The sequence below is a fragment of the Mus caroli genome, chromosome 2 (genome assembly GCF_900094665.2).
Source record: "Mus caroli chromosome 2, CAROLI_EIJ_v1.1, whole genome shotgun sequence".
In the NCBI taxonomy this organism is placed as follows: domain Eukaryota; kingdom Metazoa; phylum Chordata; class Mammalia; order Rodentia; family Muridae; genus Mus; species Mus caroli.
Genome location: NC_034571.1, coordinates 97,677,310 through 97,693,953, shown reverse-complemented (window position 1 = coordinate 97,693,953; position 16,644 = coordinate 97,677,310). Strand labels below are relative to the sequence as shown.

The window sequence follows — 16,644 nt, the reverse complement described above, 5'->3', positions numbered from 1 at the left end:
GCAAGTGAGCCTGTCCCCAAGGGCACTGCAGGTAACATGGCATGCAAGGCTCCTGTGTCATATGTGCTTCAGAGAAGAGAGAGGTTATATCAGCATTCTGACCTGTGGACATCTGAATGATTGGCAGCCTAACATTCCCTGAAAGAAGTGAGTCTGAGATGACCAACAGTCCTGTCCCATGCAGGCACGATGGGTTCTCAGGGAGAGCTGGAGACTAGAAGAACCTTGCCTGGGACCGCCAGCCCCAGGCAGGTGTGAGCCCAAGACAGATGACCCTCACACAGGGCAAGTAGTGAGCCTGAGACAACCACCAAACCAGTGCCATGGGGACTGAACATTGAGCTAGCCTGAGCCTGAGATGACCACCAGTCCTGCACAGTGCAGGCCCATTGGTGGCAGACCATGCCAAAGATGCCCTTGCCCTGCCCTGTCCTGACTGGTGCCATAATGCACATGTGGGGCATTGCACTCCTGAAATTACTCCTGAGACGACCCCAGACACTCAGAGACCCCAGAAGCCACTAAGAGGAGCAAGTAAATGATGGAGAAATGGAAGAGAAGAGAAACAGAAGGATTTGGGCACAATGAAGAGAGGCAGAACTGGAGACTGGAGGGTAGTGAGGAACAGCCTGATGTGATTAGCTGGTGATGCCACCTGGGACCATGGTGGGGTCATAGCCTGTTTTGCCACCAGGGGCCACATCTGGGCCTGTGGTCCTGTAACAGTATGGGTCTGTTACCACCAAAGGCCAGGCAGATGTTCCTGGTCTGGGCTGCAGCCCAGGGACACATTGCTGTCTGAGGGCTGTGCAGAACTAGCCCCATCTCTCACATGCACATCCTGGGAGAGGTGGCCCTGGGGGCATGAGAGCAGGAGTGTTGACCCTACCCCTCACCTGCTGCAGCACTTGGGAGAGCAGGCCCTGCATATCACTGGGGCAGCACAGTGGAGCTGATCTTAGTGGCTGGAGGGAGCCAGCCCTGTAACAAGTCTGCCACATGGCAGAGTGGGTGAGGGAGAGATGCCTTCTTCACCCTTGCCTCTTGCTATCTACAGCAAGTGGGAAAGCTGGCCCTGGAGAGCTGTCTAAGAGCAGGAGAGGTGACTATGACCCTCGTCACTGCAACACTTGGGAGAGCAGGCCCTGGTCCTTGCCTGGGCAGCAGGGAAGAGCTGGCCCTGGTGGTGGGGGTTGCAGGAGAGCCAGCCCTGAGGGTATGGGAGCAGGAGAGCCACAGGCTGACCAGCTCAGATTCCTCTCAGGCTCGGATCCAGGGATTTGAACTGGCCCACCCCGACCAACATCTACCCTACTGATGAACTGCTGGAATGCATGAGGGGTCCTGCAGATCCAAAACTACAGTATATCCATGACATGGGGCAACAGCAGGATATCTCAGAGGGGTCCCAGTGAGGTTCCAGTATCGATAGGGTAGCAGAAACCAGAGGCCTTGTACCAGACCAACGAGTCATTGCAATGAACATTCGCATGCAAAAAAAAAAAAAAAAAAAGTGTTTACTGTGGGACACACTGACACACTACAGCTCCACGACAAGATATTTTTTTTCTGTTGGGGTGGACGTTGCAAGGGTGGAGGGTGGGTATGAGGGGAGGGGAGAGAGGTGGGATTGGGGTGTATAATATCACAAAGAACCAAACCCACACAGAAAGAGGGGGTGCTGGTGATAGCCCAGAGATTAAGAGCACTTACTGCTCTTGCAGAGGACCCAAGTTCAGTTCCCAACACCTCCACTGGGAAACTCTCAGCTACCTGGCACTTCAGCTCCAGGAAGGAAGCTCACCTGCAACTCTCACAGGAAGGAGCGAGCTGCTGTGCTTGCTTAGATTCTCAAGAGGCTGTGTGATGAGATAAAGACTGACAGAGTTTGGTCAGGTGGAGATTCTGGTAGCCTTCTAGTGGTGGCTCTGGAAAGGTTAGTAAGAAGAGGATCGTGGGGGACAGTACTGACAAAGGGGATAGGAATAGCACAGTGGTGGGTGCACTGAGACATTGGTTGAGCATCTGTGGGGATGCTGTAAGAGAGAGTAGGTGGTAACAGGGAAGAAGAGGAGGAAACTTGCGAGGAGGTTGGACCTAGAGCACATGTGGAGAGATACCACATGGGCTTTTTAGTATAAAGAGAAAGAAAACAGCACCAGGCACATTTGGTAGCTGAAGCCCGAGGATACACTCTGATTGGTTCTGTTCTTTCCCGGCATCATGAGGTGAGGTTGACAGCTGAGCTTAAGGCTGGAGATTTGAACAGGGACAACTGGTGAGCACAGCATAGCAGGTTGTCAAGGCAACCTCATCCTTGTGTCCCCTACTGTGTCCAGATAATTTCTTTTCCTCTTCTGAAATCCCAGGTCCAGGTCCAGGGGAGATGGCTCAGTGGCTAAGAGAATGGAGTTCTGAGTTCAATTCCTCAACAACCACTTAAAAAGCCATGTGTGGCTGTGTGCACCAATAGCTCCATCTTTAGGGTAGAAACAAGATTGCTGGGGTTTTCTACTGGGGATATCTAGAGTTAATAAGGCAGCAAGTAACTGAGAAGGATATCTAGCCCTCCCACATCAATCACTAGTCAAGAAAATGCCCCACAGACATTTCTACAGGCCAATCTGTTGGGGACATTTTTTTTCTCAATTAAGGTTCCTTCTTCTCAGATGACTGTAGCTTGTGTCAAGTTGAGAAAAGACTAACCAGCACACCAGGCTATTTCACCTGCCATGCAGCCTTTCCCCTTCATGTCCAATGCTTCAGCCTTGAGAGTATGCTCGCCACTCACCATTCTTATTCTGAGAAGACAGATAAATCTTCTGCTAGATGTTAGTGAGTGCCATGGAGAAGACGTAGGCAGGAAGTGTTGTGGATACTGAGGGATGAAGTGATTTAAGTTGCTGGGGGCCATGATGAGGATCAATGAATGGCCAGCTAAATTGGAGGTGGGTGGGAGGGGACAGAAAGATTCCTGAAGCCATCTAAGACCTGGGTCCAGACAGAAGAGGGTGGGAGGCTGAGTAAGGGTGTCCACAAGAAGAAAGAGTAGAAGTGGTGAGATCTGAGGCACAGGAGAGGAGCCCACCAGATTTCCTAGACTGGCCCATGAGTGAAGGAGAAGCCATAGCTCAGACTGAACACTCATTACTCAGTAGAGCCCTGGGTAGAGTGACCCCGCTATCTACTCACCCAGCTACAGACTCCAGTGTTTGAGAAATAAGCCTGAAACATGGTTGAGTGGATTCTTTTTCTTTTTAGCATCTGTCCAGGAGGGAATCACTTAGTCTGTGTTTATCCTCTTTGGATCCTCTGGGAGAATGCTTTTGTTAAGTGTGAGCTTGAGCACACATACAGATGTAGGCTCACACTTCTATTCATGTGTGATAACTCAGAAGAGACAAATTAGAGAGGTGACCTTTCACAACCTGTCCAATTGCCTTGGCTCTCAGTTTCTCACCTGTGGACTAGGATGAGAGCTTATACAGGCAAGGGCTGTGTCATTGTGTCTGATGCGAGGAGGCACTCCGAGCTTATACATCATCTTTTCCTCTCTGTCCTCTACTGACCCTCTTGCAATTTAAATGACCACTTATGCCTTTGCACCCTGTCCATGGCCTCATACTTTTAGATCACACGCCAATGAATACATTACATTTGGATGACTTCAATTGACCTAACTTTAATATCATTTTGACCACTAAAGGACTATATTAATGTGCATAAGTTTGTTCTCTCCCCTATTAAAGTAGAGGTGAAGGAATTTTATAGACTGCATCAAAGAGAAAGTCATCCACCCAAACAATAAAACTAAATAAAATCAGAGTATATAACTATTCTTTTCCTACTAATTACATGCTTATGTATAATTTGCTGTTTGTGTATGTATATATTGATAAATGTGTATACATTTACAATATACTCTGATATACCGCACGTGTATCTCTGTCAGATGATGAATCCCATATCCTGGTCTCCATCAGGATAAAATAGCCTAACCTGAAAGAGGCATTAGTGATACTTTGCAGAGATGCTCTGAGCTTTAGAAAATGTTAACAGCATAGAACTCACATGTAAATACAAGCTACTAAGAGCAGTAGCAATTAGATGCAATGTCAACAGAGGCACATTATCTAATGAGCTGTTTTCAGAAGTTAATAATGTGATTAATCACTGATTGATACAAACCGTGGAAAGAGAAATACTTCTATACTAATAGGACTCAGAGCCCAAGGGCAGCCAGATAACAGCCAGAACTTGGCTAACAAGGGACCAGCTGAAGTTGAGGTGGTTGAAGTCAGAAAAGGGCCAGCTAGCTCCTCAGACAGATCATCCCCGTGTGGTGCATAACAGCGGGGCTTTTGTACTGCAGGGTCTAAGCCCTCAGCTTTGAGGGCCAAGCAGCTCCTAGAGTTCAGTAGTTAGGAAGACTCACGCTAATCAAACATATAAGAGACCAACATATAAAGTAGATTGTAAGTAAATTAATTTAAAACACGGACTAGAATAATTATGGAGATGAGATTTTCCCTTCTAGGTTGGTCTCATTGCAACAGGTGTGATAGCAGTTTATAATCTTAAGCCTTGAGCTTCTGGTTAAGCCTCATTATGGGCAAGGCCCTGTCACAGGTCCTGAGGATGCCCCATTGACCAACACACACACACACTTATAGTGGTGACAGAAGATGAGTGAATGTGTTTTAGAGCCTTGCTTCTGTGACCAGGATCATGGTACAGAGACATCACCTGAGCTTGTAGGACAGGCAGACCCCAGGAGACCCTAACGATAGAGATAGGATTTGTGTGCAGGAGGTTGGATAAGCAGAAGAGAGCCAGAACTGCTAGTGAAGTGATGGTGACCTGCCGAGCTGGAGAAGAGGAGTGGGGAATGAACATGTCTTAGGAAGAGCAGATCAGGGTTGGGGATAACAGAAAGCTGTGCCCTGGGGACCACGGAGATGACTTGGTGGGTAATGGAGCTCGCTATCAAGCCCGATGATCTGAGTTTGAGTCCCAGGTTTCACCTGGTGGAAGTTGTCCTCTGTCCCCTGGCCTTAGTGACAGTGTCACCAAGCTAAAGCAGCTAGCTAAGGCCCAACAGCCTGCCACCCAGCCCCAGCAGCTGTATTCAGGGTGTGTTCCCTGCCACAGGCAAGGCCCTCTGGATCTTTGGCTCCTCTCTAGATCACTGCAGACTTCACCTCCTTCCTGTGAGTCTGCCTGCAGGCATCTGTCCTGACTCCTGCTTTTCTTATTCCACTTCTGAAACTGATCCTTTTAATTTGGCTGAAGTATTTCCTAAAAATCTCTGTGTGTTATCCTGGGAGGGGCTCACTCAGTCCACACCAAGTGAGTCTCCCTTTTCCCATATTCTCCTAGCATAGCATAACCAAACATTGAAATATGTATGCAGTACATACCTGTCTTAGTCAGGATTTCTATTCCTGCACAAATATCATGACCAAGAAGCAAGTTGGGGAAGAAAGGGTTTATTCAGCTTATACTTCCACATTGCTGCTCATCACTGAAGGAAGTCAGGACTGGAACTCAAGCAGGTCAGGGAGCAGGAGCTGATGCAGAGGCCATGGAGGAATGTTCCTTACTGGCTTGCTTCCCCTGGCTTGCTCAGCTTGCTCTCTTATAGAACCAAGACTACCAGCCCAGAGATGGTCCCACCCACAAGGGGCCCTCCCTCTTTGATCACTAATTGAGAAAATGCCTTACAGCTGGATCTCATGGAGGCATTTCCTCAACTGAAGCTCCTTTCTCTGTGATAACTCCAGCCTGTGTCAAGTTGACACAAAACTAGCCAGTACAATACCATGTACCCAAACTTCTAGACCCTGCAGTTAGCACTCTACTGTTGCTTGTTACCCTGTATTAGTTATGTATTTTAAAGTGAGTCACACACTCAATCCTAAACACGTGGTAGGTGTATCACTGAGCAGCATTTCCTCTCTGCTTGTGACACTGCAGTAAAATGTATACACAATGGGGCTCTACACATCTCAAACGTGTGATCTGATGAGGTTTGACAAATGCATACAGCTGCATGAACCAAATTATCATGGTATAGAGCATGGCCAGCTCCCTGTCATCCCTTCGGGGTTATAGTCCTGCCCTACCCCTGGAGACACCTGCTGTTCTCATCACTTATCTCCCCACTCTGCTTTCTTGTTACTCCAGTTTTGAGAAGAGCCTGATCCTTGTGATTAGTCTGAGGCCTTTCCCAGACACCATTCCGAGGGCGAGCCATCTACCCAGGCTGCATTTTCCACTGCTCGCTCACTGGGTGATGTTACTACTATAGTTTGAGTCATCTTTTGGTGGCTCTTACCTCCTGACTCCAACGTATGTGTGTGTGTGTGTGTGTGTGTGTGTGTGTGTGTGTGACTGGAAACTTGCCACGTCACCTAGTTTGGCTAGCCAATGAGCTCTTGAGATTTGCTTGTTTATGACTCCCTCTGCTCAGTGCAGGCAAACACAGCCATACCTGTATTTCTGCATGCATGCTAGAGACTTAAATTAAGGTCTTCACACTTGTAAGGAAAAGCTCTTACCCACTGAGCCCTCTCTCCAGCCACTCCAACATCCATTTCTAATCCTCGCAGGTTTTTTTTTTCTCTTTTGATAATCACCAGCAAGAAAAGTGGACACTAGTTGGTCTTCCTCCTTCTGCTCTTGGTAACAGTTTAGCAGCTAGTGTTAACTGAGCCTCTGTGAGGAACCACACTATAGCCACACTACAGTTTTACAGATGAGGAAACTGAGGCTGGGGGAGCTCAAGCAACTTGCCCAAGGTCACACAGCTGCCAGGGCAGAGGCTTTTGGGCTCAACCTCTTGTATCCTGCCTTGGGTTTGGGAGTTGTTATGTCTGGGTGGCTTTCACCTACCTGGGACTCTTTGTCATGTGCTTCTCACTGACTCTTTCCCACAGCCGTGGTAAAGAATCCACCCAACAACCTGTGGATCATCGCTGCGGTGCTGGCTCCCATCGCCGTGGTCACCATCATCATCATCATCATCACTGCTGTGCTTTGTAGGAAGAACAAGAACGACTTCAAGCCGGACACCATGATAAACCTGCCGCAGAGAGCGAAGGTACATGTGAGCATGGAGAGGCCAGGAGGTCTGCCCAGAGGCTCTACCTGCCTTTCTCTGCCTTTCTCCCAGGCTTCAAAGGTTATCAAGTACCTTCAGGAACATCATCACAGCCTCGTTTTGAAGGAGAACCTTTTTGTTACCATCAGTACATAGCACAGGTTCTCTGCTGCCAACTCTCTCCCACAAACACTTTTAAGTGATTGATACACAGGGCATCTCTAGTCATCACCATAGCCTCTCAGATAGAGAAACTGAGGCACAGACAACCAGCAGCAAGAAAGATGTGAAAAGGCCTTAGATATCATTTAATAATTGAACCCACCTCCTTGTTCTAGTGAACAGAAACTCCTTCAGTCCCTCCTGGCTGCATGGCAAGATGGCAGCAGGACTGGTGGTAAGCCTAAGCCTGTAATTGAGCCTCCCAGCCTCAGGTGTGAAGGGGTTACAAGGTTGTTTTGGGAGATCATGAAGTTGGCTCCCAGGAGTGAGATTAGTACCCTTTCAAAATAAGCCCTGGGGAGACCTCTAGCCTCTTCCACCACATAGACACACAGGAAGTGAACATTCTTCAGCCAGCAGTGAGCCCTCACCAAAGCCCAGATGTGCTGGTACTGTATCCTCGCCTTCCAGCCTCCAGAAATCTGCCTGCCTTTTCTAAGCCTCTTGATGAATGGTATTTTGTTGTAGTGGCCCAGACCGACCAAGACAAGGTCTATTGGCGCCTACACAAAACCTGTTTGGAAACACAGACTCCCAGAAGTTTCTTTGTTCTACTAGTGACTCTGCTTCAGCCATTGTCATGCGGGACAAACTATAGGGTTAGGCTGGCAACTACCAAATATCAATTCAGTAGCTCAAAAAGAGCCTGGCTTAGAGCCCCGTCCTTCCTCTGTCATCTACATGTCTCTTCTCCACCTCCCTCTGGTGACAGGGAGGGTGGACTGAAGACATTCGGAAGGCTAATTTTCCAGTCACATAGCTGCCTTTGTGATAGTCCCTGCGGGAAATGTCCAATCTGTAATACCCGGTGTTTAAATAACGCCTTACAATCTGCTGGCTCTTCTAGGTCCGTCACCTCATTTGTTCATCACAGCTGCCCTGGGAGGCAGGTCACAGTCAGGGCAGGTTTCATTATTCTCACTTAAGTGCCAAGAAATCTGGGGGAGAGACATCCATCGGGACTTGTCCAGGCACAAACAATGGAGGGGTGACTAAGGCCTGCATATCTCCTCTCCCTCTCCCTCTCCCTCTCCCTCTCCCTCTCCCTCTCCCTCTCCCTCTCCCTCTCCCTCTCCCTCTCCCTCTCCCTCTCCCTCTCCCTCTCCCTCTCCCTCTCCCTCTCCCTCTCCCTCTCCCTCTCCCTCTCCCTCTCCCTCTCCCTCTCCCTCTCCCTCTCCCTCTCCCTCTCCCTCTCCCTCTCCCTCTCCCTCTCCCTCTCCCTCTCCCTCTCCCTCGTGTTTGTGTGTGCACACACGAGCATCTTGTGTATACTTGTAAATGCGTGTGTGTGTGCGAGTGTTCGTGTGTGTGTTGTGTGTACTTGTTAATGTGGGTGCGCATATGTGCACATGTGTGTGTGCATGTGTGTTGTGTATGTGTGCATGTGTACACCTGTGTTGTGTATGCCTGCATGTGCGGGCATATATGTGTGTACATGGGTGTGCATTGTGTGTACTTGTCAGTGTGTGTGTGTGTGTGTGTGTGTGTGTGTGCATGCAGTATGTGCATATGGGACCAGAGTTATTATCAAATGAGGTGTCTTCCTCTATCACTTGTCATCTTTCTTTTTCAGTCTCTGAACCAAAAGCTTACTCAATGGGCCCAGGCTGGCTGGTCTCTGCCCTCCCCTGCCAGCTCTAGGGTTACACATCTTTTATATGGGCACAGCAGGTGCTTTAGCGATGAGCCATCTCCCTGGCCCTCTTGGATCTCTCTCTATGTTAGGTACCTACCCACACTCTGAGACCTGGGAGGTTCTGCTCCCAGCTCTGAACCTCTGTCTATCCTCCATCTGGCCATGTAGACATGAGACAGCAAGTTCCCACTCCCTCTGACTTCCTGCACATTGCAATTGTGTCAGCCACTCAGCTTGGAGGGTCACACTGGCCTCCGGTCTGTTTGCATGAACACAGCTCACTTGACTTTAAGAAATCAAAGGTACTTTTATTACATAGTAAGCAGATACATCTGTGGGGAAGCTGGAGCCCTGATTAGACAGTCTTGTCTCCTGAGGCACTAGCCCCCAAAGAATGTTGTTCTGTGTCTGTTGACATAAGGCACCTGCTTCCCAGACACAGTGGGGTGCTGGGGAGAAGGGTACACTGGGAATTGTCGAGCTGTGAAAAATGAGACTGCTCCAAGACAGAATATTTCATTTCCATCTGAGCTTGCTTGCGACGTGAGTCTTTTTAGACATAACAAGCAATTACCAGAATCACAGCCGAGGCCAGGAATGCAAAACACACTATACTAGAGTTGGAAAGGGAAGCTTTGAGTTAAACCAAAATCTTCATTCATCTGCCAGTATGAGCAGCATCCCCCTGGCTTGAAAGCTCTCTGAAGCTAGAACAGATGAGATGCTGGTGGCTCTGCACAGCTCCTTCCGTGTGCCTATCCCGAGCACTGAGCTTCCACATCTTTACCTGCTGCTGAAAATCAAGCTGACCTATGTACGTCCCAGGAGCCGGCTGCTCATGCTCCTGTGGCTCCGCTAGCCATTTCTCCCACAGTGAGGGTGGCAGAAACGCTTTAATTTTCCAAAGCCCCTTTGTCACAGGAAGCCAGCAGAGTGGAACTGTCTGGCGCTGCAGTCCTGCCAGGGAGAGTCAGGGACACTGCAGTGTTTGAGAGACAGAGCGGCTGCATTGGAAGTGTGAGCAGAATTCAATGAGGGGCAAGGCACAGTGAGGAAGTTAGTGATGGCCACTGATCCATCGGTGGCCAAGGCAGATGGCCCCAGGGACTTCACTGCATCCTCACTGCAGGCTGCAGAGCCAGAGATCCTAGGGACCCTTCCTGAGACTCAGTAATACACTTAGCATGCTAAGCAGAGAAGGTGAGTGGGGCTTTTCTAGGAGCTGAGGCCACAGCGAGGATCATGCACCCTCTTCAGAGACAAGATCCACAGACGTGCCCTGTGGCCATTGTCACCAGCTGAGCATTTGCAGGGAGAGCACAAGAACACAACGTGGCTTTACTTACCGCCTTTCTTTTTAGTCACCCCTTTTTGTTAGTGAATTTGTAGCCTTTCCTCCCAGCCTTTTCTTCATATAAAGAAAATATTGGGAACAGGTGTCTTTAAGAAGAAAGCTGTTAGAGCCACCCAGACGCAAGGTGGACCTTGCAGGGCCTGCGGTGGCTGGCATGAACTGTGTAGGACAGGTTGTTCATCCCCTAAGAACAGCCACTGTTTTCTTCTTTCTCACATACTACGTATATAACTTCAGCATAGTTATCTCTCTCTGTACCTCAAATGTCCCATTGGTCAAATAGGGGTAATAGCACCATTTATGAATAAGCAGCTGTAGAGATCAAGTGAATGAAGGTCTGTACATTGCTTTAAGCTACACGTGGTCTATAGGAAATATCACATACAAATTGAATTTTATTGCTTCATGTATTTTTGTCTTTAAAAGTAATATAACGCTCTGCCTTTAAAACGCTTGGTGAGTACTACTACTACTCTAGTGGTAGTACCAGGGATCGAACCTAGGGCCTTGTGCATGCCAGGCAAGTGCTCTGCCACTAAACTATATATCCCTAGTGTAGAAAGTGTCCTTTTGATTTGGCTAGCGTATGAAACTGATATGAGAGTGATATTGATTATTGAGGTTGGAAGTTGCCAATGTGTGTCAGGTAAGCAATTGATTGATCTTAGGTAATTTTCAAGTGGAAGGTTGAGCACATTGTCCAGAGAGTCTACATCGAGGAGGTAGGCTCCAGTTTTACCACTTTGCTGTGTTTTTCCTGGGTACTCACTGACCCTCTCTGAGCTTTTATTTTTTTCCTATAATGTGAAGACTAATCAATACCTTGCTTCCACCATGGCTTTGTTGTGAAAACAAAAAAGAGAGATCAATGTTTTATGTGCCGAACTGTTTTTTTTAAAAAGTGGTCAAATTGCTAACGATGGTCACCTGGCAAGCTGTCATTTCTTAATACCCCTCTTTCCATGCACTCATAAGTGACCCAGACTTCAGACATATCCAGTGGATAAAACGAGTGAAGGGGGAGGGGTCAAATCGAGAGAGCGCTCAGGCAGAGAGTGAAGATGGGCACTGAGCCTTCTTGTCCCATCACTGGGTTGGTTAGTCCTGGCTACTGGAGATGTCTCATAACCCATAGTGTGAGTCAGGGCAGAAACCAGGCTGGGCACTGTAAATGATGCCCAGATAAGATGGTGAGGACAGAAGGGAAGGAGGGATGTGGGGTGAATCAATGAATAGTGGTTAAATGTTTTGACACTTGATCAACAGAGTCCTGGGTTCAAATGCTGGCTCCATCTCAGACCAGCAATGTGATCTGAAGTAAAGTGCTTGACTCCTCCCAATCCCAGCTTCTTCTTAGAAACAGAGGTTCAAGGTACCACCCACCTTTGTGACCACAGTGAGGATGCAGTGGTGTGGGTTATACAGAGTGCTCTCTGCTGTGCCATCGACATTGCAGGGGACTGAAACATGAGCTCCTTGAGGGTCAGTACCATTTATTACACAGTCTGTAACTCCAGCACACATGGTAGTTCCTAACATAAATTAGTGTTGTTAGACCAAAGCTGAACAAAATACCTGGAGACATGGAGGTGTGTGGCTGAAAAGGAGTGCACAGGAAGTAAGGCTCTGCCAAATGTACAAGGCCTTGAATGCCTTTGCAAAGAGAGTGAACACTACAAAGTGCCTCTCAGGAGGGAGCGGCAGCAGCAGACAGGGGTTAAAGGAAGAGAACCCTGGAGGTCTGTCACAGGGAGGCTGGGAGGGGGGCTGGAACAGTGGACCCGGAGAGAAAGACACAGCCTCCAGGAACAGTCTAAAAGTTGAGCCCAGTGTGGCCCAACTAGCTGTTAGAGGAGCAATGGCGTTGTATTCTAGGGACTTCTGCAGGCTCCATTCTGCTTCAAGTGCAATTGAGGAATAAAAGGGAAAAGAGAGATGTCTTTCCTTAGCAGTCACTAGTTCAGAAACCCAGTCACCAGCTCTTGGCCTCAGAATGCCACTGGTCAGACTCAGGAGACTATCTTAGGTAAACTGGAGAACTGTCCACAATGAAGCGCCACGTATCTCTGGTGAAGAAGATTTGCTGGACTAGCAATAAAATCCCAACCCTGTACTGGAACACAGCAGTGCGGTGTGACTGGTTTGTCATCCAATCCAGAGTGTGACATTTTAAATCTGGTTAGAGCAAGTCCAGGGATATAGCTCACTGATAGAGTGACTGCCTAGCCTGCATGAGGCTGAAAGCTAAATTCCCCAGTATCACAAAAGCCAAAACCTCAAACTAGGCAGGAGCATTCCTGTTGCACCCCTAGCCTCATTAGCTGCTGGGGGGCAGGGTGCTAATAGCAACAAGTTCTAATAGAGCCTATCAGGTGTGCCCAACCTGCAACCTGTGGTCCCATGTGCCCCAGGACAGCAATCCATATAACCTAACACAAAATCATAGACTTACTTAAAATATTATCAATCTTTGTTCATCGTTTGTTTGCTTGCTTGCTTGTCTTGAGACTTAGGTAACTTAGTTGCATATTTCTTGAGCATGATCTTTGTAGATGACAAGGTGCTGTCTTAACAAGGTTGACAAGGTTGGACCTACATGGTAGCAAGTGAGTTTTGTCTCCATGCTGTTGTCTGTTTGTAGGATATGTTCTTCTAGCTGGGCTGTTCAACTGCATGGTAGCAAGTGAGTTTTCTTGAGGATAATCAGATGAGCTGTCACCTAGCAAGGAAGCAGACAGCAGTACCCTAACACAGATTGAGTATTTGGTATGTATCAGGCATTTGACCCTAGCTTGCATTGCTGATTTACCCCTGTGGCACAGCAAGACTCCCAGGCATGGCTACACATGCCTTTGGTTTTACCACCTCACTAATAGATTGTTTCTGGATTTTGCTCATGGCTGCCTTATCCGCTTGGAGCCTCAGATACTGGCACAGTCTTGCTGGTCTCCCAAGATGACTGACATCAGAGGCAGCATGCTTCCAAGAAAAGTTTGGATTAGAAACTGACTCCCTGTGTCCCACATTCTATTCCGTGACCGTAGCTTCATGCCTGGTGACATCTCCTACTTCTCAGATCTGTGCTTTGCCTTAGTTTGCAAAGACTGGGTGTGAAGCAAAACAGACAGCCTTCATTTCTTGGATGAGAAGGTTAAGGTTTATAGTCCTGCTAACCTGGTAAAATTGAGTATATACTGTTACACACCGGGATAACTAGGTATTTCCAGGCAGGGCACAATATGGGACCTGCAGTATCTTAATTAACATACCCATGATGAGTTGCTTCTAATTAACAGCATCTATTGACTTAAAATAAGTGGTGTAGAGTCCTTGAAAGAGGTTCCCTACCCAACACCGATCACATCTTGTTCCACTCTTCATTTTCCTGAACAAATTGTACCTGTGGGGATTCTGTTTTATTTTTACTTATTCACTTTACATCTCGCTCACTGTCCCCCTCCCAGACACCCCCTTCCCACAGTCCTTCACCCAGCCCCTGGGTATGCTCCCACCCTGGCACTTCAAGTCATTGTGGGGCTAGTGGCCTCTCCCACTGAGGCCAGACAAGGCAACCTAGCTAGAAGAACATATCCCACAGACAGGCAACAGCTTTTAGGATAGCCCGGTCTGTGGAGATTCTTAATCCGGTAGAATTAACGTGGATTCTGATTTTGCAAGAAAAATTATATGCAGATTTGAATTAACTTTCATACAGCAGAAAGCTGGGTTCGGCCCCACCACATATATTTCGCTGTCTGTCTCTTTTCAAAGTTGTTGTTGAAAAACTTCTCTAGATGTATGACCTGAAACTTTCTTCCTCCTCACAGCCCGTGCAAGGCTTTGACTACGCCAAGCAGCATCTCGGCCAGCAAGGGGCAGATGAGGAAGTCATCCCTGTGACCCAGGAAACGGTGGTCCTCCCCATACCTGTCAGAGATACTCCTCAGGAAAGAGACACAGCTCAGGATGGCAGCACCATCAAGACAGCTAAGTCCACTGAAACCAGAAAGAGGTAGGCACAGACAGATTCCGTCCTGACAGTGAGAGCTGTGGCCCTCAGGCCAATTCCACTGTTGTGTTTAAAATGCCCTTGTGCTAGCTCTGAATATTGAAGAGGAGAGCAGAGAGAAGATAGGAATTGTTGCCTGCCTCATGAAAGCCGCTCTCATGAGGACTCATTGTTGGTCAGCCACAGCAATGGCAAAGAAGCCCTTCTTATGACAGCAAACTTGGCTCTGATGTCATCCGTTGTTAGCCCCTCTAAAGGGTACCTTTGCTTCATGACAGTTGTGTTTTTCCCCAGCAGTATCTCAGTAAAGCTACTGCTTTCAATCAGAATCCCACACTGAGTTTCTACTATGAGCAAAATGCTCTTTGACACAATTGAGGATGGTGAGTGACATTAACTTCAAATCTCCATGCAAACACTTGTACACATATTTGTACACCACATACATATGAAGATGGAAAAAGAGAAAGGAGGAAGGAAAACAACCAGAGTTCTTTGATTGGCATTAGTGGAACTATAAAAATGTGTCGGTGGATTTCTGCTCCCAAGAATCTTGTGATGGGGAGACATGGAGGTTAATGATGGAAGGGCAAGCATGACAATGTGTGGTACCCACAGCGGGGCCGGAGGAAAGCACATTGGCAGAGAGCCACACTGCCTTCCAGGCATCTCCGCACAGTGGTGCTGTTCCACCGAACCTCTAAGGCTGGAGAACTCGGAGTAGGTGGGAATGGGTGCATATCATCTGAAGTGGGAAAGGAAACGAGGTGAGTGTGGGCTTCTGCACACAGGATTTCCCTGAGCTCAGCCTTCACCGTAGTTAGGACCTAGGAAAATAGGAAAACAGAAGATGGATTAAAATTATGAACGGTCTTGACTTCCAGGCTCAGGAGGCTGACCTGATTCCAGCGGCCATGAGAAGCTAAAGAACAGTGGCATCTCACCTGTACCTTAGGACTATTCTCAAGGCAATACAGATAAGAGGAAAGATTAGGCTGGAGGCTGGGAGACTCATTACAAAGTCTTGGGAATGGCCATAAAGAGGCAGTGAAGCCAATAGCAGACCCCATTGGTTAGTTGAAGCAACCTCCCTTGCTTCAGAAACACTATGGATGCTGGAAACACTCACTCCTCCCTGCTTCCCTTCCCACCCCTTCCCTTTATATGCACTGCCCACTTGCTGTTTACCAGATACTAGAGCTATCCCAGGGAACAAGACAAACTTTCTATTCATGTGGAACCGAAAATTCTGGTATGGAGAGATGGGAAGGGGGTAAAGGAGGATGCTGTTTTAGATAGGAAATCAGAAAAGACCTTAACAGTTAGTGGCATTTGAAAAAGACACCATTGGCATGATGCATCGGCCATGGAGCTTACTGAGGGAGGAATGTTCCACACAGATGGAGCACTGCATGCAAAGCCCAGAGGAGGGAACTCCTTGAGGTGCCTGAAGAAAAGCAGTATGGTCAAGAAGGCCGGTGTGCACCAGGGAGGGAATGGCAGCACATGAATCAGGGAGGCTGCCTGGGGCTGGTCATGTCATCTACCAGAGACCAACTCAGACTGGGATTGATATTGTAAATGAGTCATGGGAGGGCTGGAAATGAGAAAGACATGCTGTGGGGTAGAAAAGGTTCACTCTGGCTCTGTGTATGGAACAGACTAGAGAGAGTCAGGGTAGAAGAAGGAAACCTCGGGAGGCCCAGGCAAGAAACAGTGACATGGATGGAGAGTGACCGTGCGATGGGCTGTTAATGCCATGAAGGAAGCTGGTGACAGGCTGCTGCAGGATTTGGAAATGTCTCTGCCGTGCGTTTGTGTTAGCAAAGGCGGGGAGGAGATGAGCTTATCAGTCACCCATAGGTACACAAATGAACGTGCTGAGAATCATTAGCCATATGAATCTGGGGTTTGCAGGAGAGGCTCGGAGTAGACATAACAGTACGGGAGCTGGTGGAGTTCTGCATTCCTATGGGACTGGAAAGAGTCGACCAGGAGGGGCTGGGTTTAGAAAGGAAGATGTGCTCTGTGAACTAAGCCCTGACAGCACTGCAGTCACTAGAGGTGCAGAAGATGAGTGAGAGTCAGCAAAGGAAAGTGAAAATGCAAATAAGGATGAGAGGAAGACAGAGAGAAGCCAAGAGACAGAGCAAGTTTCAGAAGAAGGGACTGTCCATATCAAATACAGAAACTCTGCACTAAAATCAAGCAACCAGGTTCTGTTTTATTCTAGAAGCTCTTGAAACCCTAAAATGAAGAAGAGAAGAGCAGAGGTGTGGATTTCACCTCATGTGGAAAATAAGGCAGAGACCCTATGAATT

General features: G+C 48.0%; 1 protein-coding gene and 1 pseudogene across 7 annotated transcripts in view; both read left to right on the top strand.

The window, feature by feature from the left end:
- Kiaa1549l (KIAA1549 like) overlaps positions 1-16,644 on the top strand; it is a 271,141-nt gene that overhangs the window by 185,575 nt on the left and 68,922 nt on the right. For all 7 annotated transcript variants that reach the window (XR_003835987.1, XM_029474423.1, XM_021156233.2 and 4 more), the window contains 2 exons: positions 6,939-7,102; positions 14,142-14,326. Coding sequence is in view for 6 of the 7 variants with exons in the window: in XM_029474423.1 (XP_029330283.1) it covers positions 6,939-7,102; positions 14,142-14,326 (349 nt within the window). In the remaining variant the exon portion in view is untranslated. The remainder of the gene's footprint in view (positions 1-6,938; positions 7,103-14,141; positions 14,327-16,644) is intronic.
- On the top strand, positions 25-136 carry LOC115030526 (annotated as a pseudogene).